General features: G+C 35.5%; 4 protein-coding genes across 5 annotated transcripts; 2 read left to right on the top strand and 2 right to left on the bottom strand.

Moving 5' to 3' along the window:
* Nucleotides 1–110: 110 nt before the first annotated feature.
* Nucleotides 111–783, top strand: LOC104788285 (RING-H2 finger protein ATL34). The gene is given in 2 exon segments (XM_010514021.2): nt 111–614; nt 617–783. Coding segments are annotated over 2 exon segments (438 nt in total). The 5' UTR covers nt 111–205; the 3' UTR covers nt 646–783.
* Nucleotides 784–9,947: 9,164 nt separating this feature from the next.
* On the top strand, nt 9,948–15,928 carry LOC104788283 (ABC transporter C family member 9-like). Its single transcript, XM_087451482.1, has 11 exons — nt 9,948–10,192; nt 10,335–12,697; nt 12,791–12,877; nt 12,959–13,594; nt 13,686–13,850; nt 13,934–14,228; nt 14,311–14,525; nt 14,646–14,951; nt 15,031–15,094; nt 15,183–15,422; nt 15,501–15,928. The coding sequence occupies exons 1-11, from the start codon at nt 10,168–10,170 to the stop codon at nt 15,626–15,628; spliced, it is 4,524 nt and encodes a 1,507-aa protein (XP_087307608.1). The 5' UTR covers nt 9,948–10,167; the 3' UTR covers nt 15,629–15,928.
* LOC147944992 (uncharacterized) lies at nt 13,615–17,144 on the bottom strand. 2 transcript variants are annotated; one of them, XR_015558021.1, is made up of 9 exons: nt 16,942–17,126; nt 16,712–16,828; nt 16,589–16,623; nt 16,338–16,438; nt 16,145–16,227; nt 14,961–15,299; nt 14,299–14,689; nt 13,906–14,207; nt 13,615–13,834 (listed from the first exon to the last, which is right to left on the bottom strand). XR_015558021.1 is itself a non-coding variant. In XM_087451483.1 (5 exons), the coding sequence occupies exons 1-5, from the start codon at nt 17,103–17,105 to the stop codon at nt 16,141–16,143; spliced, it is 504 nt and encodes a 167-aa protein (XP_087307609.1). In that variant the 5' UTR covers nt 17,106–17,144; the 3' UTR covers nt 15,898–16,140. The 2 variants fall into 2 exon arrangements, 1 of the variants encoding a protein (XP_087307609.1); XM_087451483.1 differs by lacking the exons at nt 13,615–13,834; nt 13,906–14,207; nt 14,299–14,689; nt 14,961–15,299 and having other exon boundaries at nt 15,898–16,227; nt 16,942–17,144.
* Nucleotides 17,145–17,496: 352 nt separating this feature from the next.
* On the bottom strand, nt 17,497–23,006 carry LOC104789794 (uncharacterized). Its single transcript, XM_087512782.1, has 4 exons — nt 22,166–23,006; nt 21,647–22,084; nt 18,141–21,581; nt 17,497–18,086 (listed from the first exon to the last, which is right to left on the bottom strand). The coding sequence occupies exons 1-4, from the start codon at nt 23,004–23,006 to the stop codon at nt 17,497–17,499; spliced, it is 5,310 nt and encodes a 1,769-aa protein (XP_087368908.1).
* Nucleotides 23,007–24,439: the final 1,433 nt, after the last annotated feature.

Below are 24,439 nucleotides of genomic sequence, written 5' to 3'. Positions count from 1 at the left end.
GCTTCCATTAAATTGGATTAGTACGTATTTAGAGGTCAACGTATAACGAACTTGCCGTTGAATACCGTCCATGCATTTTAATATCAAATCACGATCGTCCATCTCATCCAAGCTTACAGAGCATATATACACACACACCACATCCAGAGTCTGTGGTTCATTCTTTAATTACGTTCTTATTAAAAAACTTCTACTTTTGTGCTGAATGATGTTGGCTCAATCTGTGTTTAGATTTAGCGAATTCATCACCGTTTCTATTTTGGTTGCCTCCGTCTCTCTCTTCTTTACACGTCTCTTATTAAGTTTTGCCGTTTTCCTCGTCACGCGTCCATGGCGTCGCCACCGCACATTCACGTTCCCCCGGTGGAGAACGGCGGCGAAAGATCATTCGTCTCCGCCCTACTGTGTTGTGTGTCTTCAAGAGGCAGAGGAAGGTGAGAAGATGAGGCGATTGACGATTTGCCGTCACTGTTTCCACGCGGATTGCATAGATACATGGCTCGGTGTAATGTCCAAGTGTCCGTTGTGTAGAGCTGAGATACCGCCGTTACCGCCGGCGAATCCTCTGCTCTCACTGTTTTTCCCGGCCGGTGTGATCGATTTGTTCACCAACAAAGAATCTCGACACGTAGCGTAGCTTTATAATAATTTCGGATTCTAAGTTTTCTTAATGCTCTGACCTGTCAAAGACTTAAAATTTAGGTACTTGTTTGCTTTAAAATTTTAGCTTAACTCCTTCAATATACGACATAGAATTTTAAAATAAAAATTGTTAAAACAAAACAAGTGTTTTACTATGTGTTCAATGCCCATGCTCATTTTTTTCTCTTTACGTAATTGCTTTTATAATGTGTTGCTTTTATATTACGCTAACTTTAATTTTAAAACTTAAGCTTACTCCGTTCCAAACGTGCGTATCTCCCTCATGCAAGCACCCTAGTTCCTAGTTGGACTGAAGTAGGAAAGAAAATAGGTAGTTACTTTCGGCTTAAGGTATTAAAGAATACAAAGAAAAAAAGGAAGAAAATGTTATAATACACCAATTACCAAACTTAACTTAGTCTTCCTTAATTTTGTGTGTAACATGGAAACAATACTAGATTACAAGAAATAGATTTAGAGCAAGAAAGAAAAAGTTTGAGTTTGAAAAAAAAAAAAAAAAAGTCCTTCCTAAGACCATCTCCAATGGTAAGAATTGGGAAGTCAAACTTTTTCTAAGGAATTTACCAAGTGTAAATTTTTTTTACCTGAAAAACGAAATGAGCAGGGAGTATTTGTAGATCCTAGTTGCATTGGGCCTGATAAATATCAAAAGTTAAAAAGGCCCAGCTTTGATAGTCCGGTGGGCGTAAGTTAGCGTGACATGTTAGCGATATAATTCTAGGATCCTTTCCTCAATTGGTCTTGTCTTCTGCCGTACGCTTGTCTCTAATTTTCTCCATCAATCCGTCAAAACTCAAAACAGTGCCCATCAAGTTCGAATTCTACCCTCAATGTACATATCCATGCTCATTTCTCTTTACGTAAGCTTATAATTATTTTGATAGTTTTTCTTTGTGGTAATTGCTTTTATTTTTATAATGTGTCGTTTTTCTACTACAGTGGTTCTATAGTTTTTAGATTTTTACTAATCTGATCCAGAAGTTTGTGCTATATATATTAATCACTAAAATAGTATGGATTAATTAAGACTACAAAATAAATCAGATTTCTTTTTTTCCCTCGACAAGTCTTATGTTTGGAGAAACCTTGTTTTCAAATTGTAAACATCTTGTTTTCACCTTACAAAAAAAAGAAAAATCTTTAATAGCAAAGTTCATGCGCTTTCATATGATTTTTGTATCGATCCAAGTTTCCACCAAACACAAACCCTCACACGTACGTAACAGTCAAATGATAGTTTTAATTTGTTTGTTATCCACGTTCATCGCATAGACTACTAATAATATGCTTTTAAGATTACAGTATATTCAGATTTAATATAACCTTAAATCCATGTGACTTTGTAATATGTGCAACGAAATGTGGACATTAAAGTACCATGAATCATTCTTATGGTAGGCTATGGCTTTGAATGGAGAAAGTATGTAATGCAGAGCAGATCAAGTGGTTCAAGCAGACCAAACAGAATAAAAGTAGATCAAAAATTTGGCAGTTCAAATGCAGATCAAGGGTGAACAACATCAAAAAAGCTGTAAATCAGATCTGCATGTATTTCTCCTGCATTTCCCACAAAAAGACAAAAAACTTTGAACTGCACACAGTTCATCTGCATTAAATTTTAAAAGCAAAAAATTTCTTGAATGGTAACTTAATGATAGGAGAACTATATTAAAGGGTGATCTGCTATTTTTCTGTCCTCCCATTCAAAGCCTATATATTACGGACTTCATCATCTGAATTGAGGTGGGTCTTTTTCTATATATATATATTTTTTGTCAACAAGGTCTTTTTCTATATATACTTTTTTGTTTTTGTATTTTTGCAAAGTTAAGAAAAAAGCAAGTTGGTTACGCATCTAAACATAAGAAGAAAAGTGACAGAAATTACCAAGAAACTCACATGGAAATCACTAACACACCCGTACATGCATGTTGTTTGAGGACAAGATATTTCACATTAAAATATTATAATTCATATAATCGCGACATGTATCATGTATATCGATAATATTTTGACATATGTGAAAAGAAAATTTATTTAATAATTATAAGAAAATTAAAAAATCCTGATTGGTACAAGATTTTTAAGACTTTAAAAAAAATTAAAGCCTTGAAAGCCATTTATTTGCCAATCAAACTTTTTTGACTTTAATTTTTTTTAAAGCTTTGTAAGTCATTTATTTTTTTTCCTTCCTTGCTTTCTCAAAATTTTAAAAGCGTCAAAACCAGACTTTAAAATTAAAAAAATATAAAACTTTAGTTTTTTCCCCCATTATACTTAAAAGCTTTCCAAAAGTTTATATATAAATTTTACATAAATTATTTTTACACATTAATTATTCTTATTTTTTTCTCCTTCTTTTAAGATCCATTTTAATAATAATTATTTTTATTTTCATTATCATCATTTCAATATATTTTAATAATAAAAGTAACAGCTTCAGCTTTAAAAGTATTTTTTACCAATCAAATTTTAACAGTTAAAGTTTCTACAGTTAAAGCATCTACAACCAAATTCTCTACAGCTAAAATTTTAAAGTTAAAGTCTTTACAGCCATAAGTAACAGCCGTTACCAATCGGGGCCTACAATTAATATTTTTGAAAGTATATAAAACAAAAGTAATCTATTATTATATCACTAATTCTAATAGAAAGTTATCTATTAAATTACTAATTTCAATAGAAAAATATGTGCAATTAATAAGGAAAATATTTGCAATTTAATTGCAATTATTATTCATTATAATCATATAGTAAAAAGAAATTTATACAAAAAATGATTAAAGTATGAAAAAGTTTAATGTGTTAAAATTAGTGATTAACATAATGTAAGAAATATAAGATAATCAAAATAAGAAATTAATGTAATTTTCTTAAGTTTTCTAATCAGTGAATGATTTGATAGCGTATTCAATATTATGTTATTATATAGTAATTCATGTGATCGCGACACGTGTCAATTTAACAATTAAAGTTTTTGTCATGTGTTACACATATTTAAACAATTAATAAATATAAAAAGATAGTTCAAATATGTATATAAAAATAATACTAATTCTAATTTGAAATTACTAATTCTATAAAGAAAAAATTAAGAAAATTATACAATTAATTACTATAATACCATAATTAAATAAATTATACTGTTAATTATTAAACCTAAAAGAAAAATGATTGAAGATACTCACTTTTACATAAACAAATAATTTTCTCAGAATAACGTCTTTGTATTTTTGATTAATTTATGATAATGTTGGACAAGTAGTAAAACTATTACTTATCAGATTACAAAGTATGAAACAAATATATTTAAGATATTGTTACTTGGGATTTTAGTTGAAAGTACCACATTCACTTAGAATCTTTTCTATTCTACCACATGTGAAAACTGTTTTTCTATTCTACCACAACAGAAAATTACCTTCTCTTTTGTGAGAAAAATCTGGAATTAATTGTGTATTCAAATATAAAATACGAGGGGAAAGTGTACTACTGACAATTAGCACTTAATATGCACAAAAGTAAGAAACAGTGGGCAAAAGAAATGAGTTATAACTGTTTCGAAGAAGAAAGAGATATAAGTAATGGAAAAAACACATGTGATGACAAGATGAGAGCATGAATTGAGTATGTAGACAAGTTATTCGGTAGACAAAATGATATTTTGTAGATAAGTTTTATTTGTTGATCATGGTAGACATATTCATTTTTTGGACTGTGGACAAGTTATTTTTAATGAATTTATAAAAATGTATTTTTTGTAGACAAATTATCAAGTACATAGTGATAGACAAGTTTGTAGATAAGTTGGTTTTGTTGTTTGTGGACAAATTGGTTTTGTTGTTTTTAGATCTATAGCAGACAAGTTGGTTTTGGTGTTTGTGGACAAGTATCAATTTGTTAAGTTTGTAGACATATTTTTTTAAGTAGACAAGTTGGTTTTTTTGTTTATTGACAACTTCTAAATTTTAGGTCTATAAAACTGAATCGGACAACAAACTAAGATCTTAGTAGACAATTATGAAATCAATGGACAAGTTGTAAAATATGTCCATAAAAAATCAGACATCACAAAAAAAAAAATTTTTGAAGTGATGAGGTCTATCTCCTTGACACGCCATTGTTGGTTTTGTGATTCATCATGAGGGGACAAACCGAGGCTAAATAGAAAAGGTTATTGATTAGGGGTTAAAGATCGTATAATGGAAGATGAAAAATGTTATACTTACACTATATTATGGACTACATATGAGAGAAAAGGAAGATTGTGGTGGTTCTCAAGTTTTTTTTGTTGGGATTTTTGGATAAAATGTTAGAAAACAATGAAAGAAGTAAAAAAAAATTTGTGTTTGTCCATTTGTTGTTTTTAGGACAATGGAAAAATAAACAATGGAAGGAAGAAAACGTTCTATCTACTTTAATTAATCTGACATTAGTCTGAGAAAAGATGGAAGGAGAAAGAAAAAAAACGTTAATTTATTGTTAAAGCTTTTAAAAAAAATACAAAGAAGTTAGTCAATGTTAGTTTAGTAATTTAATGTTGGGAATGTGGTATTTTGGGAAAACAGTTATGGAATGTGTGTGATGCAATGAGAAAAGTTTTTGAATGTGGTAGATTTGTTAAAAAACTCTTTTTATAAAATATTAAGTAAGGTATAAATTTGATACAATGTACCTTTTTTTATATGAAAATTATAAATGTTACTCAATGGGATTGAATGCATAGAATTAAAATCTAATTTTATTATCATGTAATAATATAAAAAGAAATTGTATTACAAGATGGAGTGTGTGAACTCTAAGTCCGGTTTTTTTAAAAATCAAATGGAATAAAATTAATATTTTGAATACAACTTAAAATTTCACATATTTTTCTTATATTCGCGTTAATACACAGCCTGATCTAGTATAGTATAATTAATTAACAACGAAAAAAAGACTAATCTATACTAATAAAAAGTAGGAGCTATAATCTCCTAAAGCTGTCCACCTAGGATTTAAAACATCCAATAGGGATAAGACATGTCACTCATTAACATTTATTAAAATCTCCATAATTTTCAATAAGAATTATTTTAAAAAACCTATAAGGATTTGACATGTCATTCATTAACATTTTTTAAATTTCCAGAATTTTTAGAAAAAGGAAAATAAAAGAACTATGTACAACGTCCCACATCGGCTAGAAATCTTTTAGACATTGGTTCAGAACCAGTATAAATAAAGATTAATATGCTTCCAACAGCGAATGAGCAGGAAAACTTGATTTATCAGGCGTCCAAGTTAAAAAGTTTTATTCGTTTGATCCGATTTTTTATTTGATCAAACTAAAACTTTAAAAAGTTTCAAAAAATATTATAATATTGAAAATTTTTAAAAGTTAAAATATTAGAAATATTGAAACTTTTAAAAGTTCTTAGCTTTTAAAAAGCTTAAGGTTCAAATATTATATTTTGAAACCTTTTAAAACTTCAAAATCTTATGATCTTTAAATTTTAAAAATTTATTAGCTTATAAAAGGTTTCTAAAAAATTATAATTTATAAATTTTAAAAGTTTAAAATATTATAAATATTGAAACTTTTAAAATGTTCAAATATTAAAAATATTTAAACTTCATAGAAAGTTTGAAAATATTACAATTACTTAACCTCCATAGAAATTTTAAAATATTATATCTATACTAATAAAAAGTTGAAGCTATAAACTCATAAAGGTGTCCATATAGGATTTAAAACAACCAATAAGAATTAGATATTTCACTAATTAACATTTTTTGGAAATATAGTAGTAATCTCTATTATTAAGAATTTTTAGAAGAAAAAAAATAAAATTTATAGAAATAAAAGAAATATGATTTGATATTCTTGCAGTAAATTTTTTATTTTTAAGTCTAAGAAAGAAGAATTGACGTCGCAAGACCTTGAGTTGATGTTATTTGAGTTTAAAGAAGAAGAATCGACGAAAAGCACAACTATTATTTTAACTATACATGTGTTCATATTACTTTCTCTGCGAGTAAGGATTTTGCAATTACCATAAAATTTGACAATAAAAATGACAAGAAAGAATATGAAAAATAAGAAAACATTGAATAAAAAACACGAAAACATAGGTGGTAGCAATCAATTAAATATGAAAAACGAGATAAATTCAAGATTACAAAATTATTTCGTTTTTCTGGTGGTCAAAGAAATTGTTTAGGATATGTGAGGTCACCAGTGTGATTCGCCTTGCTTGGACGTCGAGTTAAATTCATGATTTTTTTTAATCTGATTTGAATGTATAGCACAACTCATTTTTATATTTTTAAAAATTATGTATCTGAAAATTAAATTTTTATTTAATACTAATATAATTTATTTTTGTAAGATAATATTTCATCACTGTCATCACTCACATAGTCCCTGCATTTCATAATATAAGATGTTTTAGAGAAGATTTTTTTGTTTCATAATATTAGATGTTTTCAAGTTTCTATGCTACTTTTAGATTAGTTTAATATATTTTATTATGCAGTTTTATTTATGATTGGTTGAACTTTTTTAAAGTGGTCATTTCTTATATTTTGAAACGAAGTATGTATATATAATTTTCATCAAAATATATCAAATAAACCCACGCGTAGTGGGTTCAAAACCTAGTAGATGTACAAGATGACACATAATTACATATTTTCAATCGGTTCTACCAAAACCGGTTACGTATTTTCAATCGGTTAAACCCGTCACATCGACATTGGAGACGCTTGAGTCTTGACGCTGATCTATCAAGAAAATCTTTGCCGGTACGTATTTCGATGGAAGAATATTGCGGTCAGCAGCGTCTCTACTCAAATTATGGGCCAAAAGACATCGACTTATGTATTGATTAAATAAATGACTCATGCAGTCATACCCTTTTGTTCTTTAATCGTCATTGTGTTTCTTCATGTTTGATGTTATGAATCTTGCATACGCACGTATTCTAATTCTTCTACTTTTTAATCTCTTTAATTTAACAATCCTGTAACAACAACCCTTTATATATATAGCAATGATTTCTAGGAAGTCAAAATATTATATTAAGGAATTTATTTACTTTACTGGACTCCATACTTTTCCACGCTTACATGCAAATGCAACAGTTAGTGGGAGTGACGGTGTGGGACTCGCGGCGAAGATATGGATATCATTTTCTGTCTTTTCGTTTCTTTCTTTTTTTTTTCTTTTGCTTTAGTTGTCTTTTCACTTCGATCAAAGCTAAAATATAACTGAAAATAGCAATTTAAGAAACTATTATATCAAGTAGAATATAAACAACCAAAAAAATAAAGAAAAGGATAACTATTCACGTAATTATTAGAAGAAAAGGGTACAATAGTTTTATCTTTCCTTCGCCAGTCATCTAGTTTTGTGGTTGTATACCACTTTTCCTTTGAAATTTTAAAGGAGCTCAAACCCTAACTGGCCGGGTTTTATGGTAACGTTGATGATGATTTGAGAATTCTGCCAGATCAACTCTATCATATACATATACTCTATATTGGTACTATAGGATAGTGTGTAATATCGCAGTCGCTCGTATATATGGTCCCAACCACCTGCAGTTTAGTGGAAAAGGACAGCAAGCATTGGGAATCAAATCGAATTGGAATCTCTCTCACTCACTCTTTTCCAAAAGCGTCGAGCCTAACTTTCATACACGGAAGTCATTTCAACGTACGATTCTGACACGTAAGTACATCCTTACGCTAAACAGCAAAACTTTCAGTAATACCAAATCAAAATTCGACGAAACATGTGTAACGTACAACGTACCAAGTCTAAATTAAAGTTTTTGCCTTGGTATATACTGGTACATCCTTAACGTTCAACGATTCTACTATATTTCATTAATATTGATTCTTTCGTATATACTTTTCATCAATTTTACAATACTTACACTTACACGTGAGTTTACGTTATGAAATTATACTGTGTTCTTACTTCCTTTACCAAACAAAAATCTATCCAAGTACACTCTGTTGGATAAGCTTTGAACCTTAAGGCCCAAGTTATTCTTACAATGGACTGTTAAGAATAAGAGAGAAGATAAGCTCAAGTAATATTTAGGAGTAATCTAAATATTGGTGTTTTCCTAATAGGATTATGATTTGTGTTTTGATATAAAAGGCAATGTTGAGTTGTGACATAAGCCATGAGATTAAGAGAGAGCTTTAGGAGTGTTTAGTTTTGAGAGGATATTTTTTAAACACATAAATAAAGAGAGTTATTCATATTCAAAGTTCTTCTTTTAATCCTTTTATTTGGTATCAGAGCCCAAAATTAAAATTTTGTTGGACCTAGAAAAGTGGATACGGTATGCCTCTTATTAACCCGAGTAATGGGGGCCCAAGAAGAGGTTTATTATCGGTCCAAGTGGGATCGGTTCGAGATGGAATTATCATCTCGAGGAGGCAAGTTAATATCCCACATGTGGTCCTTGGATTGAAGGGGAGATTGTTGGATGAATCCAAGTCCCACATCTGAAGTTTGAAGGGACTATCATCAATATATAAAGGGTTAGGGTCAATCTACTAATTACCAATTGGTTTTTAGTTAGAAGCCCAAGATAAGCTCAAACTTAACACACCCTAGCGATCAGCCGGTCACGGTAATATTTCCATAAAGAATCAAGTTTATATCGACAAAAAAGTATTGGTGTAAAGCCGGATCTAAGGTTTCAACTACAAATTGAAAGAGCACAGCTGGTGTAAAGTATGCAAACCCCTTATCATAATAACTTGCATGGCCGGCACTTGCGTATGGCCGGAAAACAAAATCGTTAGACTTCATCAATGTTTTTCAAGGGACACATCATTGATTAATAGTATAGTGACCACATCATAGCACATTAGTAAGAGTGATATATTGTTACTTTTGTTCAACTCATTTAGAATTCAGCTCACCATTTTTAATAGATCCCAAATTAATATATTTTCCCAAAACATCTTTACAGGTTTTATCTAATATTCTTACTCATATTCTTATGCTTATTATGTCATTAGTTATAGGAATGATAAAAACAAAATCGTTTGTGTTAGTACCGTCACACCCTCACCATAAATAGTTTTAGGTAGTGTTAGTAAAATTTGTTTAAATAAATAGTTTAAGTTTTAGTGCATGTCATTGATGGAAAAATAATTACTCAGTTTTTGATAATTAAAAAAGAAGAAAAATGATACGAAAAGTCATGTTTTCAAAAGAATACTCTAAACAAAGAAATTAATTCTGTAAAGATAACCATTTAGTCTTTTAGAGATATAAGTCTTTTTATAAAAATTAATTTTGGTCGGCCATACGTATTTTGTAGCTGGCGTCACTTTTCACTATAAACTCAAAACTTGTCTCACACACACAACACTCTCTAGCTCTCTCTCTCTCTCTCTCCGGCCTTATGCAACTCTTATCTGAAGACAAAACATGAACTTGATCATCTGATCATCTCCAATCATCTCTAGTACTTCTCAACCCAAGAAGAAGCTATGTTCAAGCTATTTGGTTCCGCAGGTAAAGTTGATAATCTCTCGAAAAGTTTCTACTTTTATCTGATCATGAAACTAAAAATATTTTTATAATCGAGAAACTTGTTTATGTATTCAATATTTTTCGTCCTTTTACCTGATTGTGTTTGCTTTACTATGAGGAGCAGAAACGGGTCTTCATCTCATGAGAACGCAATGGTTGCAACAAAACTCGCTTTGCTTGAAGGAACGTATAAGCATCGCTATGCCTGTAGCCTTCCTTGCTTTCTATGTTACTCATTTAGCACTGAAATGGTTTGGTATAGTGAGAAACAGAAGATATAATGATGTAGAAGAAGACTTGAAGAGGCAGAGCATAACCGTGAAGCAGAGCTTCTCTTACAACATATCTCTTATCTGCTCTGTTTCGATCTTCGGGACTCATTGCTTTATCTTGCTTTTGCTCTTTCGAGACAGCGTGGTGTCACGGTGTGATTCCTCTGTTTCTGTCTTCTCCGCTGAGTTCTCACAGGCTTTCTCCTGGTTGATTGTTTCTGTTGCTGTGGTGAAGATCAGAGAAAAGAGGCTTGTTAAGTTTCCTTGGATGTTAAGGGCATGGTGGCTCTGTGGTTTCATCTTATCCTTTGCCTTTGATGCTCACTTCATAACTTCGAAACACAACAAGCCTCTCGGGTTTCAGGATTATGCCGACTTGACTGGTCTTCTTGCATCCTTGTTCTTGCTGGCTGTTTCAATCAGAGGGCAAACCGGTTTCCGTTTTCTTGAAGCCAACGGAATCACAGAGCCACTACTACTTGGTGGCGAAACTGAGCAGGACAAGAAAGATTCTTCTTCTTCTTCTTCTACTTCTCCATATGGGAACGCTACTCTCTTCCAACGCGTCACTTTCTCATGGATAAACCCTTTGTTCTCTCTCGGATACAAGAGACCTCTCGGCAAAGAAGACGTACCAGACATCGATGTGAAAGACTCTGCTCGATTTTGCTCTCATGCCTTTGACCAGAAACTGAAAACCACCAAAGAAGAAGAAGGACCTGGCAATGCTTTCTTTTATAAGACGGTTCTTCGATACGTCTGGAGGAAAGCCGCGATCAACGCGGTATTCGCAGTTGTAAACGCGAGCACAGCTTACATCGGACCATATCTCATCAATGACTTTGTAGTGTTTCTAAGTGAGAAACAATCACAGAGCTTAAACCATGGTTACCTTCTTGCACTCGGGTTTCTAAGTGCCAAAATCGTCGAGACAGTTACTCAAAGGCAATGGATCTTTGGAGCTCGTCAGCTAGGAATGCGCCTTCGAGCAGCTTTGATATCGCATATATACCAAAAAGGTTTACTATTATCAAGTCAATCACGGCAAAGCCACACGAGCGGAGAGATCATCAACTACATGAGTGTAGATGTTCAGAGAATCACTGATTTCATTTGGTATGTAAACACCATATGGATGTTACCTATACAGATCTTCTCGGCGATTTATATCTTGCAAAAACATTTGGGACTTGGAGCTTTAGCTGCATTGGTCACAACTATAATGGTGATGGCGTGCAATTACCCCCTGACAAAGCTTCAGAGAAACTACCAATCAGATATCATGAATGCTAAAGATGATAGAATGAAAGCAACTTCAGAGATTCTTAAAAACATGAAGATTCTCAAGCTTCAAGCATGGGATAACCAATTTCTCAACAAGGTTAAGACGTTACGAAAGAAAGAGTATGATTGTCTATGGAAGTCTTTGAGGTTACAAGCCTTCACTACTTTCATCCTTTGGGGAGCTCCTTCACTGATCTCTGTGGTGACTTTTGTTACTTGTATGTTACTGGGAGTGAAGCTAACAGCTGGTGCAGTCTTGTCTGCTCTTGCAACGTTTCAAATGTTACAAAGTCCGATTTTTGGTTTACCTGATCTTCTCTCAGCGCTTGTTCAGTGCAAGGTTTCTGCAGATAGAATAGCTTCTTACCTTCAACAAAGCGAGACTCAGAAGGATGCAGTTGAGTATTCCTCAAATGATCATGCAGAGTTAAGTATTGAAATAGAAAATGGAGCTTTCAGTTGGGAACCTGAGCCAAGCAGACCGACTCTTGATGAGATAGAACTGAAAGTAAAAAGAGGAATGAAAGTGGCGATTTGTGGAGCTGTAGGATCAGGAAAATCAAGCTTACTCTCATCAATCTTAGGGGAGATTCAGAAGCTGAAGGGAACAGTCAGAGTTAGTGGTAAACAAGCTTATGTTCCTCAATCGCCATGGATACTAAGCGGGACTATAAGAGATAACATTTTGTTTGGAAGCATCTATGAAAGCGAGAAGTATGAGAGAACTGTTAAAGCATGTGCTTTGATAAAGGACTTTGAGCTTTTCTCTAATGGAGACCTGACAGAGATTGGAGAGAGAGGAATAAATATGAGTGGAGGTCAAAAGCAAAGGATACAGATTGCTCGAGCGGTTTATCAGAATGCTGATATATATCTACTGGATGATCCTTTTAGTGCTGTTGACGCTCATACAGGAAGACAACTCTTTGAAGTATAATAACGTTCATGGAAATTTGTAATCTTTGATCCTTACTTGCTCTCTTAGAACTCAATTGACAATGTTCTTTGTTTACTGGTTTTGCAGGACTGCTTAATGGGGATACTGAAAGAAAAGACTGTACTTTACGTTACCCATCAAGTCGAGTTTCTTCCAGCAGCAGATCTAATCCTGGTAAGAGAAACCATTATTGGTAATCAGAAAATGCAAAATAAGCTGTAGTTTCCATTAACATTAGTGTTTGTACTATAACAGGTGATGCAAAACGGAAGAGTGATGCAAGCAGGCAAATTCGAAGAGCTTCTAAAACAAAACATAGGCTTTGAAGTTCTGGTAGGAGCTCATAACGTAGCACTAGACTCAATCCTATCAATTGAAAAATCAAGCAGAAACTTCAAAGAGAAATCAAAAGATGACACAGCATCAATTTCAGAGAGTCTACAGACACAGTGTGACTCAGAGCATAACATTTCAACAGAGAATAAAAAGAAAGAAGCAAAGCTAGTGCAAGATGAAGAAATAGAGAAAGGAGTAATAGGCAAAGAAGTTTACATGGCATATTTAACAACTGTAAAAGGCGGATTGCTTGTGCCACTCATAATATTGGCTCAGTCTTGCTTCCAAATGCTACAGATCGCTAGCAATTACTGGATGGCATGGACTGCTCCTCCAACTGCTGAATCCACACCAAAGTTAAGAATGGATCGGATTTTACTTGTTTATGCACTTCTTGCTGCAGGAAGTTCACTTTGTGTTTTAGCAAGGACTATTCTAGTCGCGATAGGTGGACTTCTAACAGCAGAGACGTTCTTCTCAAGGATGCTCTGCAGCATTTTCAGAGCTCCCATGTCATTTTTCGATTCAACTCCAACAGGAAGAATCTTGAACAGGGTAAAGTACCAGAATCAATCTAACAAAAAACATGTTTGTATTAATAATCTAGACTGAAAAATATACATTGGTTTTTCATGTTTGATAATAGGCATCCACAGATCAAAGTGTCCTGGATTTGGAAATGGCAGTCAGACTAGGTTGGTGTGCTTTTTCGATCATTCAAATTGTTGGAACCATCTTTGTCATGTCGCAAGTGGCTTGGCAAGTTTGTGTCATCTTCCTTCCAGTAGCAATAGCCTGCGTGTTTTACCAGGTAAGAGAGAAAACAAATCCATTTTCTTGAAAATGATACAACAATTCTTGCTTACTGTTTTTTTATGCTCGTGTTTTCTTCAGAGATATTACACACCAACAGCAAGAGAACTGTCACGCATGTCGGGAGTAGAAAGAGCTCCAATCCTCCACCATTTCGCTGAATCGCTTGCTGGTGCAACAACAATACGTGCTTTTGATCAACGAGAGCGCTTCATTAGCTCAAACCTTATTCTAATTGATAGCCATTCAAGGCCTTGGTTTCATGTTGCATCCGCAATGGAGTGGCTTTCTTTCCGGTTGAATTTGCTGTCTCATTTTGTCTTTGCTTTTTCCTTGGTGTTACTTGTGACTCTCCCTGAAGGTGTCATCAATCCAAGTAAGTTTCATACATCATAAAACAGTAGCTACTTCTTCTAATGGGATCAGAACTCAAACTTTATGTTCACCTTTCCTTACAGGTATTGCTGGTCTTGGGGTCACATATGGCTTAAGTCTGAATGTTCTACAAGCCACAGTAATATGGAACATATGCAACGCAGAAAACAAGATGATTTCTGTAGAAAGAATTCTTCAGTACTCCAAAATCCCCAGTGAAGCACCTCTAGTAATTGATGATCACAGACCTCTTGATAACTGGCCAAATGTAGGATCAATCGTCTTCAGAGACCTACAGGTAAATAACAAAGTAGATGTTAAAAACAAATTTCTTGAGCATATGATTGTGAAATGAAGAACCAAGTTCACAGAAACAGATGTAATCAAGATTCTCAATCCTGAGATGTCTTTGTTCCAGGTCCGCTATGCAGAACATTTCCCAGCTGTCTTGAAGAACATAACCTGTGAGTTTCCAGGAGGAAAAAAGATTGGAGTTGTAGGAAGAACAGGAAGCGGAAAATCAACTTTAATTCAAGCATTATTTAGGATTGTAGAGCCAAGTCAAGGAACCATAGTTATCGATAATGTGGATATAACCAAGATAGGTCTACATGACCTGAGATCAAGGCTTGGGATTATTCCTCAAGATCCAGCACTATTTGATGGAACAATCAGATTGAATCTAGACCCTCTAGCTCAGTACACTGATCGTGAAATATGGGAGGTAACAAACCTGAAAAGCTCTCTCTGTAATTCTTCTCTGATTTACTTGGACAAATATTCTAATACAAGGTGATATTTAGGCTCTTGATAAATGCCAACTGGGAGAAATCATTCGTGCAAAGGATAAGAAGCTGGATGCCATAGGTGAGTGTTCTGAAATCTTTATGAGAAGAATAATTAAATTAATGGTTTCAGGACAATGAAAACTAAGAATTTTAAATGAATGTAACAGTGGTTGAAAATGGAGAAAACTGGAGCGTAGGGCAAAGACAGTTGGTCTGTCTTGGAAGGGTGTTGTTGAAGAAAAGCAACATTCTGGTGCTTGATGAAGCCACTGCTTCAGTTGATTCTGCAACAGATGGTGTGATACAAAAGATCATCAGTCAAGAGTTTAAAGATCGAACAGTGGTGACTATAGCACATAGAATCCACACAGTGATCGAGAGTGATCTTGTTCTTGTTCTGAGTGATGGTAAGAACAATATACATGTGTTTCCACATACATTTACACACATAGCAATGAGTTCTAAAATCACTTTTTCATGAGCAGGGCGAATCGCAGAGTTTGACTCACCTGCAAAACTGCTACAGAGAGAAGACTCTTTCTTCTCCAAACTCATAAAAGAGTATTCACTGAGTTCTAATCACTTTACCGGCTCGAATGATCTTCTCAGTTGAGTATCACTGAAAGATGATGATAATCTTTTGCCGAGAAAACGAAAGATCAATTCAACAGTTATGCTTAAGTTGAAAGTCTAACTAGCTATTTAGTACATAAGTTGAACAACGGTGGAGAGAGTACTAAGGTTAAAAGCAAGGCGTATCGAAGAAATTTCAACATCTGTTTTCAGTATCTTTTATGCTTTAATCACAGAAGTGCTTGTGGTTTAGGTTCTTTACCAGGTTTTCAGTGTGTTCTTGGAGAAGAATTCATGTAAACAATGGAATAAAGCAGAATAGTATCTTCTATTAATCAAATAACACTCAAATCTAGTTTAAGCTGTGAACAAGGACATTTTCAATAGTTATCCTGAACATATAAGGATGGACATTTTGATTCTCTTTACAAAAGTTTCGAGTGATTTTTTTTTATTTACAGTCGACAAGACCGTGTTGGTGTTTCAACTATGAAGATCAACTCGAGTGGTTCGAAGATTGTTTTACAATATTCCAGAGTTGTTGAGAGTTTCTTACGATGTAACTCCATAAGGAAGCAAAGCAGCAGCCACAATCCTACCTTCCTCATTCAGAACGTTGTAAGTTGATGCAGCATTTCTCTGGATTAGATAGAACAGAATTGTTAATCAATAAGCACAGACAGATACTCCAAAACAAACAGAACAAGGACATGAGTAAAAAACAAAGCAAGAGGATGCAGTAGACATACAGAATCAACTGTTTCAAGCTTCATGCCAATTGACTTTACAAACTGACGGACTTGGGGATTCAGAAGGTGGTTGTATCTTCCACACCCAACAATCAAGAGCTCTAGAGATTGTAGTCAAAAACCATTAGAAAAAGAAAAGAGTCAAATACAGTTCCAATATGTGCAAAAAGGTTTTAACTTTTCTAGCCACTAGCAATATGGTGAAAGCATACATAACAATGGTCTCTTAAAAATGTTAAATGTATTAGTACCTGGAGTTGGTCGAACAGTCTGAAAAATTGACAAGCTGCATCAAATGAAATAGATTATGTAAACTTGCTAAAAACAATGAAAGATTAAAACTTTACGCAGTTTAAAGACTATCACATTGATACCTATCGGTTGTGATCTCAGAGAAGTTACGAGGGCTCCATGACATAAGCAAATTCCCAACACAGAGCAAGCTACCTTCATATCTAACCCCATTCACCGTGAAACTCGTCTCATCAAACCTGCAAAAGAGTAATCACTAATCGAATACATTTGTATACCCAAAAAGAAAAAATCCAAACTTTATTGCTCAAAAATTCAAATTAGGAAAGGGGATATGATATGATTCACTTACTCATGAAATCGGAGCTGATCCTCAGGAACGTTATCGATGAGATTGATCTGATCGTATAGAGAGAAAGCTCGTCTGAGAGATGGCAAAATAAGATTTTGCTCCTTCTTCCTCATGCTTCGAATCAATGTTGGCAACGTCGCCATAGCTTTCTGTCCCACCGCCATCTCCGTCTTCTTGTGTAAACTATTTTTTACTCGGAGTCTATCGCAGCCGGTTTAAACTTAACCAACCCGGTTTATTTGGTTGTTGGTTTTGAACAATTCTGGTATAGTAGCTAAATTAGTAAAATTGGCAATAGAAAAATGTTTTATTCGGATCTAAAGTCGGTTTCGGTTATTGTTTCTTTTTATGTTTACCAATATAAACCCGAACTAGATTATGATCCGCAGTTCAGGTTCTTTTGATTTTCTTTTGTTAACGTACTATTTTAATATTAATTTGGTTAGTGTACTCTTTTGTTAATTTTATTGATTTTTTTTTTTAATTGTCTATACAATGTTTCAAATAGAGAAAGCAAACCAAAAACCAAGTAAAACGGGAAAACAACACCCGATATTAAGTATAGCTGTCACGTGCAATCTGCTCATGTAACCAAGCAGGACCTCCCATAACCAAATACGAGTTCAACCTGCCGTCTCGTGTAACACTATTAGCAAGCGATCGCACCACTCCATTCGACTTAGGTGACGCAAGGCGTATTGATACATTCTGCAAATGCACCATAACTTGGCTTATCTTATGAAGCAGTGAACGATACTTAGGCCAAGCCTGCGGTTTTTCAAGCGCCTGAATTACTGCATCACAATCTGTCCAGACTTCAAACGAGAGGATTTGTAAGATCTGTAAACTCTCCAAACACCAAAGCAAACATTGTAGTTCTGCAGCAATTCTATTCACTGTCGGTAGAAACGCATGCCGGGAATGGAACAGAACATCACCTACATGATTCCTAAGAATCCAAGCTCCCCCCGCATAGTGCTGACTACTAGCCCAAGATGCGTTAATATTACATTTCAGTATTCCAAACGCTGGTTTAGTCCACCTCTTTTGTGACATACCCCCTCGCATAATACCCACAACTGACCTTTGCTCTTGCTTCTGCAACTCATTCAGTTTTAACCATTCCTCAGCATCCGCCACCGCACCTGCAATTAACACATGATGGTCCTACAGCTTGTTATTGAAAACCATCCCATTACGAGCCTTCCATATCTCCCATAAAATCCAAGGTATCGCAAGGCGTAGGGACGATGGTAGATCAGTATTAGTAATAAGCCTCAAACAATGACCAATGTTCTCCGAGACCGAAGTAGAGAAACCTTGGACAGGCAAAGGTAGAGCAGTAGCTGACCAAACCGTTGACGCCACAGGACAAAGGAACAGAGCATGTGACACAGTTTCGTCGGCAGATCTGCACACCTGACATATCGGATTAACTTGTAGACCATGATTCCTCATGCAGTCCGCAACTGCTATAGCACCTGAGAGGACTCTCCATAGAAACATTCTTATTTTTGGAGCTGTCTCAACTGTCCAAACCTTTTGTTTTAGTTCATTCAACACTCGTGAGCCCTCTGATTCGCCACCCGGGACCTCCATAGCTTTAGAGCTCAACCAGTAACCACTCTTTACTGAGTAGTGTCCATTATTCGTATACGCCCATACCAACCTATCTTGAAGCCGCGTATCCGGGGGAAATGATCTTATTTTGATAACATCACAGGGGGGAAAAAGTTCCTGAAGAGCCTGCAGATTCCAGTCCCCTTGATTAGTGATAAGTTCAGACACTCGGAGATTCAAATTTATCATCTGCTCCTTATTACATGGTCTCCGTGGAAGCTCATCAAAAACCCACTTATCCAGCCAAACATTGGTATCCAAACCATCACCTATGGACTTCATGAGGCCCTTTTCCAACAACTCTCTCCCAAATAATATACTTCTCCAAGCATAAGACGGTCGCGGACCAAGATTAGCCTCCATAAACGATATCGAGGGAAAATATCTTGCTTTATACACCCGTGCCAGTAACGAAGATGGTGCATCCAGGAGGCGCCAAGCTTGCTTCGCAAGAAGAGCTTGATTAAAACGGCCTATATCCCTGAATCCTAAGCCACCCTGATCCTTTGACTTACACATTTTCTCCCAAGAAACCCAATGCATCTTCTGCTTCTCCTCCACTACATTCCACCAAAAGTTAGCCATCACACTCGTTATCTTCTTACATTGGTGTTTCGATAGCCTAAAGCAGGACATCGCATACACCGGAAGAGCAAGCGCCACTGCTTTAAGCAAAACTTCTTTTCCCCCCAAGGACAATGTTTTCTCGAACCAACCGCGTAATCGAGATGTTAATCTATCTGTTATATACGCTAACATGTCCTTCTTGGAGCCACTAAAGCATTCAGGGAGGCCTAAGTACTTACCAGCCCCTCCCTCTTGTTCAATACCCGTAAACAAACCGATAACCCTCCTCATGTACGGATCTAACTTCTTTCCAAAGGTTATCGATGATTTTTGGAGATTTATCTCTTGACCTGACGCATCTCCATACAACCTTAAACACTGTAACAGGTTTGAGCATTCCAAAAGACTAGCACGACACAGAAATAGGCTGTCATCAGCAAAAAGGAGGTGCTGGATCGAAGGACACTCCGGTGTAAGTTTCAGCCCCATGAGTCTACCCTCTTGCTCTGCCTTGTTCATCACATGGACTAGTGCCTCCGCACAGAGAATAAATAGAAAGGGGGACAAAGGATCCCCTTGTCTAATCCCCCTCTCTGGTTTAATGAAGCCATGTTCCTTCCCGTTAATGAGAACCGAGAAGGTAACTGAACGCACACAGCTCATAATCCAGTTAACCCATTTAATATCAAAACCAAGCCTAATAAGCAGTTCTTCAAGAAAATTCCACTCTACTCTGTCGTAGGCTTTAGACATATCTGTCTTAATGGCTAGAAATTCCTCATTACAACCTGCTTTCGTCTGAAGCGCATGGACCAATTCGTATGCTAAAAGTATGTTATCAGTTATGAGGCGACCCGACACAAAGGCACCTTGAGTGTCTGATACTATTTTAGGCAGGAACCGCTTCAAACGCTGACATAAAACTTTAGACACTGTTTTGTATAATACAGAACACAGACTGATAGGCCTTAGGTTGGTCATGCGAGTAGGATTCTGCACCTTCGGGATTAGACATATCTGCGTAAAATTCCAATCAGATGGAAGATGACCAGATGCAAAAAACTGTTGCACCTCCTGCACCACCTGAGGTCCAACAACATCCCAATATTCTTTAAATAATTGACTCGACATACCATCCGCCCCTGGCGTCTTCTCCCCTTTGATGCTAAAAACTGCATTCTTTATTTCCAATGCAGAAACCGGGCGAATTAGTTCTGCATTCATACTATCAGTGACACGAGGCACCATCCCATCTAGAGCTTCCATTATGGCACTAGGATTTGAGATAGTAAACATCTTGCGGAAATATGCCACGGCCACCTCTCCTTTAGACCCCTCAGAGAACTGCTCTACACCATTTTCATCAAAAAGAGATAAAATCTGATTCTGAATCCTACGCCGTTGAACACTACCGTGAAAAAACTTCGTGTTGCGGTCACCCCCCTGCAACCATTGTTCTCGACTCCTTTCCTTCCAATAAAGCTCTTCTGCTCGATAATTCTCAGCCAGTTCCCAGCGCAGATCCCGCATAAGCTGAAAGTTAGGATGTATTTTGGTACCCTCTGCATCCATTTGCTCTCTAACCTGCTGTATCCGCACTTTGGAATTCAGATTTTGTGATCTTTTCCATCCAGAAATAGTTCTTCTACACTCCGCAATCCGACTCATCACAGATGTTTGTCCCGTAGTCACGCCTTTGTTCCAACCTGATTGAACCACCGCAGCGAAATCCGGTTTAGAGATCCATCTTTTGTTAAAAATGAACCTTCCTGATCTAGAAACATTATCATTAGCCAAGCGTAGCAGTAATGCCCTGTGATCCGAGCCAATCCTTTCCATATATTCACCCTGCACCCGTGGAAACAGCTGAAACCATGCTTCATTCCCAAGGGCTCTATCCAAACAGCACTGGATCCACATATTATTGCGTTTACCGGCCCACGACAGTCTATTACCAATACTGGAGACCTCCCGTAGGCGACAATCAAGAATCATATTTCTAAAAGGGAAAAATGATGATTCCGCCCGTGCTGGACCTCCAAGCTTCTCAGTATTACTGACCATTTCATTCAAGTCACCTATGACCAGCCATGGTGCATCTCGAGACACCCCAATGTCAACAAGTGAATCCCATACACCTTGTCTCAAACTACTTACCGGATCCCCATAGACACAAGAAACATAAAACGAAAGTGATCCAAGCTTGGCCTTCACGTCTATGATTCGGTGATCCGCACTAATAACTTCAACTTCATAAGATGGCTTCCAGAATAGAGCCAATCCTCCACTGAGCCCCACTGGATCCACTATATGCGAGTACTCGTACCCCAAACTCCTTTGTAACTTCACCACATAGTCTCTGGAATTTTTAGTTTCCAGGAGGAACAAAAAGTCCGGGAAATGTAGACGACGCATCTCCCTCAAGTAAGGAATTGTCAAGGTGCCCCCCAATCCTTGACAATTCCAACTCATAAAACTCATATTTGAACTGGCAGTTCCTCACTTGGAACCGCCTTACTTGCATCGTGTTTAGCAACCTTAGCTGATACTGGAACCTCATCACAAGCTTTCCTCTTTGACATCACTACTACATCATTCTCATCGTTAACAGGTTGATTACTTCTTCCAGTCCCCTGATCATTTAACGTGGCCTGAGCTTTCCTCCTCCATTGACTAGGGCGTCTACGTTTCTTCTGGTATTTGGTAGTGCCGGAAGAGCCAGCAGAGAAGCTAGCTCGATGACCCGTAGCACCATGACCAGACAGAAAAGCAGAGGAGGAAACAATCGGCTGTGATTGAACAGAATTCTGAGCAGGACTCATAGTTCGGTCACCGTCACCAATTGAAGAAGCTGAGTGTTCAAAGTCAAAGACCAGCCCTTTACCTTTGTCCGCATCCGCAGTAAGTCGTGTAGGAGCTTCCAACCGTAGCAAAGTCTTTTGACCTTCAATGTCACCTTCAAGATCCCAAACAGACTTACGGACTCTTTCAATACGAATCTGCTTCTCCTTAGGCTCAGCTACAGACAAGTACTAACGCATCTCGTCCAAAACCTCCTTAGCAATCTTTGGTTTACCAGTCAACACATCAATGCCCACATCATCATCAGTCAGCACCCCAAACAAGGGATCATCATTACTAATCCTCGGAACCAACCGCTGTGGAACCAACAACTGACCTTTCTCCTCCCCCGTAGCAGAAGATTGCCGGTTTGAAGGTAACAAAGGGCATCGAAGCTTGTCATGCGTCAACCGTAAACAATGATAACATCTCTTCCGGATTCTTTCATACTCAAATCCTATCTCCACAACCTCACCTGATGGAATCTTCAATTCTTTCCTATTCTTCAGAGGCTTGTTAATATCAAACAAAACCCTAACTCTCACATATCCCCTACTTAGAGGCTTCAATGGATCAAAAGCAATATCCGTGACACGACCAATGTGTCCTGCAATTTCCTTTATCGTGTCCACAGTAAGATAATTCACTGGTATGTGCCGAATACGCACCCATATTGGTAACACCTCGAGAAAATCACTCGGCGGATTCTCTACCCATCTCTCAAGCGTCAGGCTCCAGTCATTAAAAGTCCAAGCTCCAGACTGCAGCACTAGAGAAAGATCTGCCTCAGAATCAAAGATGAACTGGAACTTGTCATTGGGCAAAGCGATCCCACGGACTCTGTTATAGACCCTCCAAACCCTTGGCATCTCGTGGATCAAACTTGACATCTTTTGATTCTCCGGACACAGTAGCTTGCCAATAATACTACAAGTATTCCTTACACTCGAGACGAACTTCGCATGGTCCTGAAGCACAATCGGCTGGTCGTCCTCGAGCGACATCTCCTTCAAAGCTTTATCTAAAGCATACTCCATCACCCACTCTGAAAAAAAGTTCTCACTAAACACTCGCGCTTCCTCACCTTGTCCAGCACTTCACAATGAAAGACGGCGGCCGCAAACGAAGAACTAGGTCAAGAACTTTCCAGTAACCTTCCAAGAATACACCGTAAAAACAAAAAAAGAATCAATCAAATCCGGCGAAAATAAAAGATTTTCCCGGTAACTCAATCTTTTCCTAAGATATGAAACCCTCTAAATGGAAAAGCGTTTCCTAAGCCCACCCTTTGGGTTTTTCAAACTGGATAATTAGTTGTTTTGATTTAGTATATAATTCGTGCACAACAATTTTTGTTTAATACAATCTTAACTAAATCAGTTTGATTCGATATATTTTATATTGGTGTTGTTAAGATAGTAAAATAAGGATTTAACCGGTATTGAAGTATCATATTAACGATATTTTATTTTTAATATTATCAATTCAATCATGTAATGTCATATAACATATCATGTAATATAACTCGTTTGTGTTATTTTGAAAATTCAATATATTTAAGTATTCATAATTTTAAACTTTTTATTAAGTTTAGATATATCAGTTATAAATTATAAACTTCTTAAAATATGTATATTTAACACACACTTTTTATATTAATTGAGTAATATATGTTCATTTAAAGAAATTTAAATCACAATATATGGAGTAAAAAATACATATTTTTATTAACTTTATGTATTATATGATGATTCACTACATTTAAATTTTAAAATCAAAAAAGATGATAGGAGAATAATTTTTTAATATGGAATAAATATTTTAAATATCTATATTAATTATAGAATACTATATATATGGATATTAAAATATTAACTAAACTTGTTTGGATATAAATATAAGCACTAGATTTGGACCCGTGCTAGAGCATGAGTTGCAATTTCTTTATTTATATTATAATTTTAGAATAAAATGTAATTTATATGATTGTTTTTAAAAGTTCTTTTGGATAAAAAATTATGCAATAAAATCTTATGCTAAATATGATGGATTGGAAAAAACACCTATTTTGTAAGTTTTTATTGTTAATTTTGTAATTTTATGTATTATGTAAGGTTAAGTTTGTTGTTTATTTTTCTTTTAATTTTTTACCCGTGCTTAGCTAAGATTTTATTTTTAACTACAGAATAAAATCTCAAAAATCATGATTAAGAGTAATAATTTGCCAAGATTTCATTCCTTTTTATGCTTAACAGTATATATTTTGTAACAATACATGGAATACTAAAGAGATTATTTTGGAAATTGTATAAATCATTGGAATATTTTCTTTAAGAGGATTCTTTGGAATATTCTTAAGTGTATTCATATATCACACAGATTGACCAATTAATATATAACATTTTTTTTAACCAACTTATACTTAATGTATAACATATTTTGTAATCAATTTATAAAAATTATATAGATT

Source organism: Camelina sativa, chromosome 5 (assembly GCF_030686135.1).
Source record: "Camelina sativa cultivar CO46 ecotype springtype chromosome 5, ASM3068613v1".
In the NCBI taxonomy this organism is placed as follows: Eukaryota; Viridiplantae; Streptophyta; class Magnoliopsida; order Brassicales; family Brassicaceae; genus Camelina; species Camelina sativa.
This window is presented reverse-complemented; position numbering and strand designations above follow the sequence as displayed.

What these genes read in the sequence shown, in the direction of transcription:
- LOC147944992 (XM_087451483.1), bottom strand. Translation starts at nt 17,105, where the DNA reads ATGGCGGTGGGACAGAAAGCTATGGCGACGTTGCCAACATTGATTCGA. An exon ending in TCTGAGATCACAACCGATAG is followed by an intron (nt 16,624 to 16,711) that starts GTATCAATGTGA and finishes CATTTGATGCAG; the next exon opens with CTTGTCAATTTTTCAGACTG. An exon ending in AGCTTGAAACAGTTGATTCT is followed by an intron (nt 16,228 to 16,337) that starts GTATGTCTACTG and finishes TATCTAATCCAG; the next exon opens with AGAAATGCTGCATCAACTTA.
- LOC104788283 (XM_087451482.1), top strand. Translation starts at nt 10,168, where the DNA reads ATGTTCAAGCTATTTGGTTCCGCAG. An exon ending in CTGATCGTGAAATATGGGAG is followed by an intron (nt 14,952 to 15,030) that starts GTAACAAACCTG and finishes GGTGATATTTAG; the next exon opens with GCTCTTGATAAATGCCAACT. An exon ending in TGTTCTTGTTCTGAGTGATG is followed by an intron (nt 15,423 to 15,500) that starts GTAAGAACAATA and finishes TTTCATGAGCAG; the next exon opens with GGCGAATCGCAGAGTTTGAC.
- LOC104789794 (XM_087512782.1), bottom strand. Translation starts at nt 23,006, where the DNA reads ATGGAGTATGCTTTAGATAAAGCTTTGAAGGAGATGTCGCTCGAGGAC. An exon ending in GGTTGCTAAACACGATGCAA is followed by an intron (nt 21,582 to 21,646) that starts GTAAGGCGGTTC and finishes GGAATTGTCAAG; the next exon opens with GATTGGGGGGCACCTTGACA. An exon ending in ATGGGAGATATGGAAGGCTC is followed by an intron (nt 18,087 to 18,140) that starts GTAATGGGATGG and finishes TGTTAATTGCAG; the next exon opens with GTGCGGTGGCGGATGCTGAG.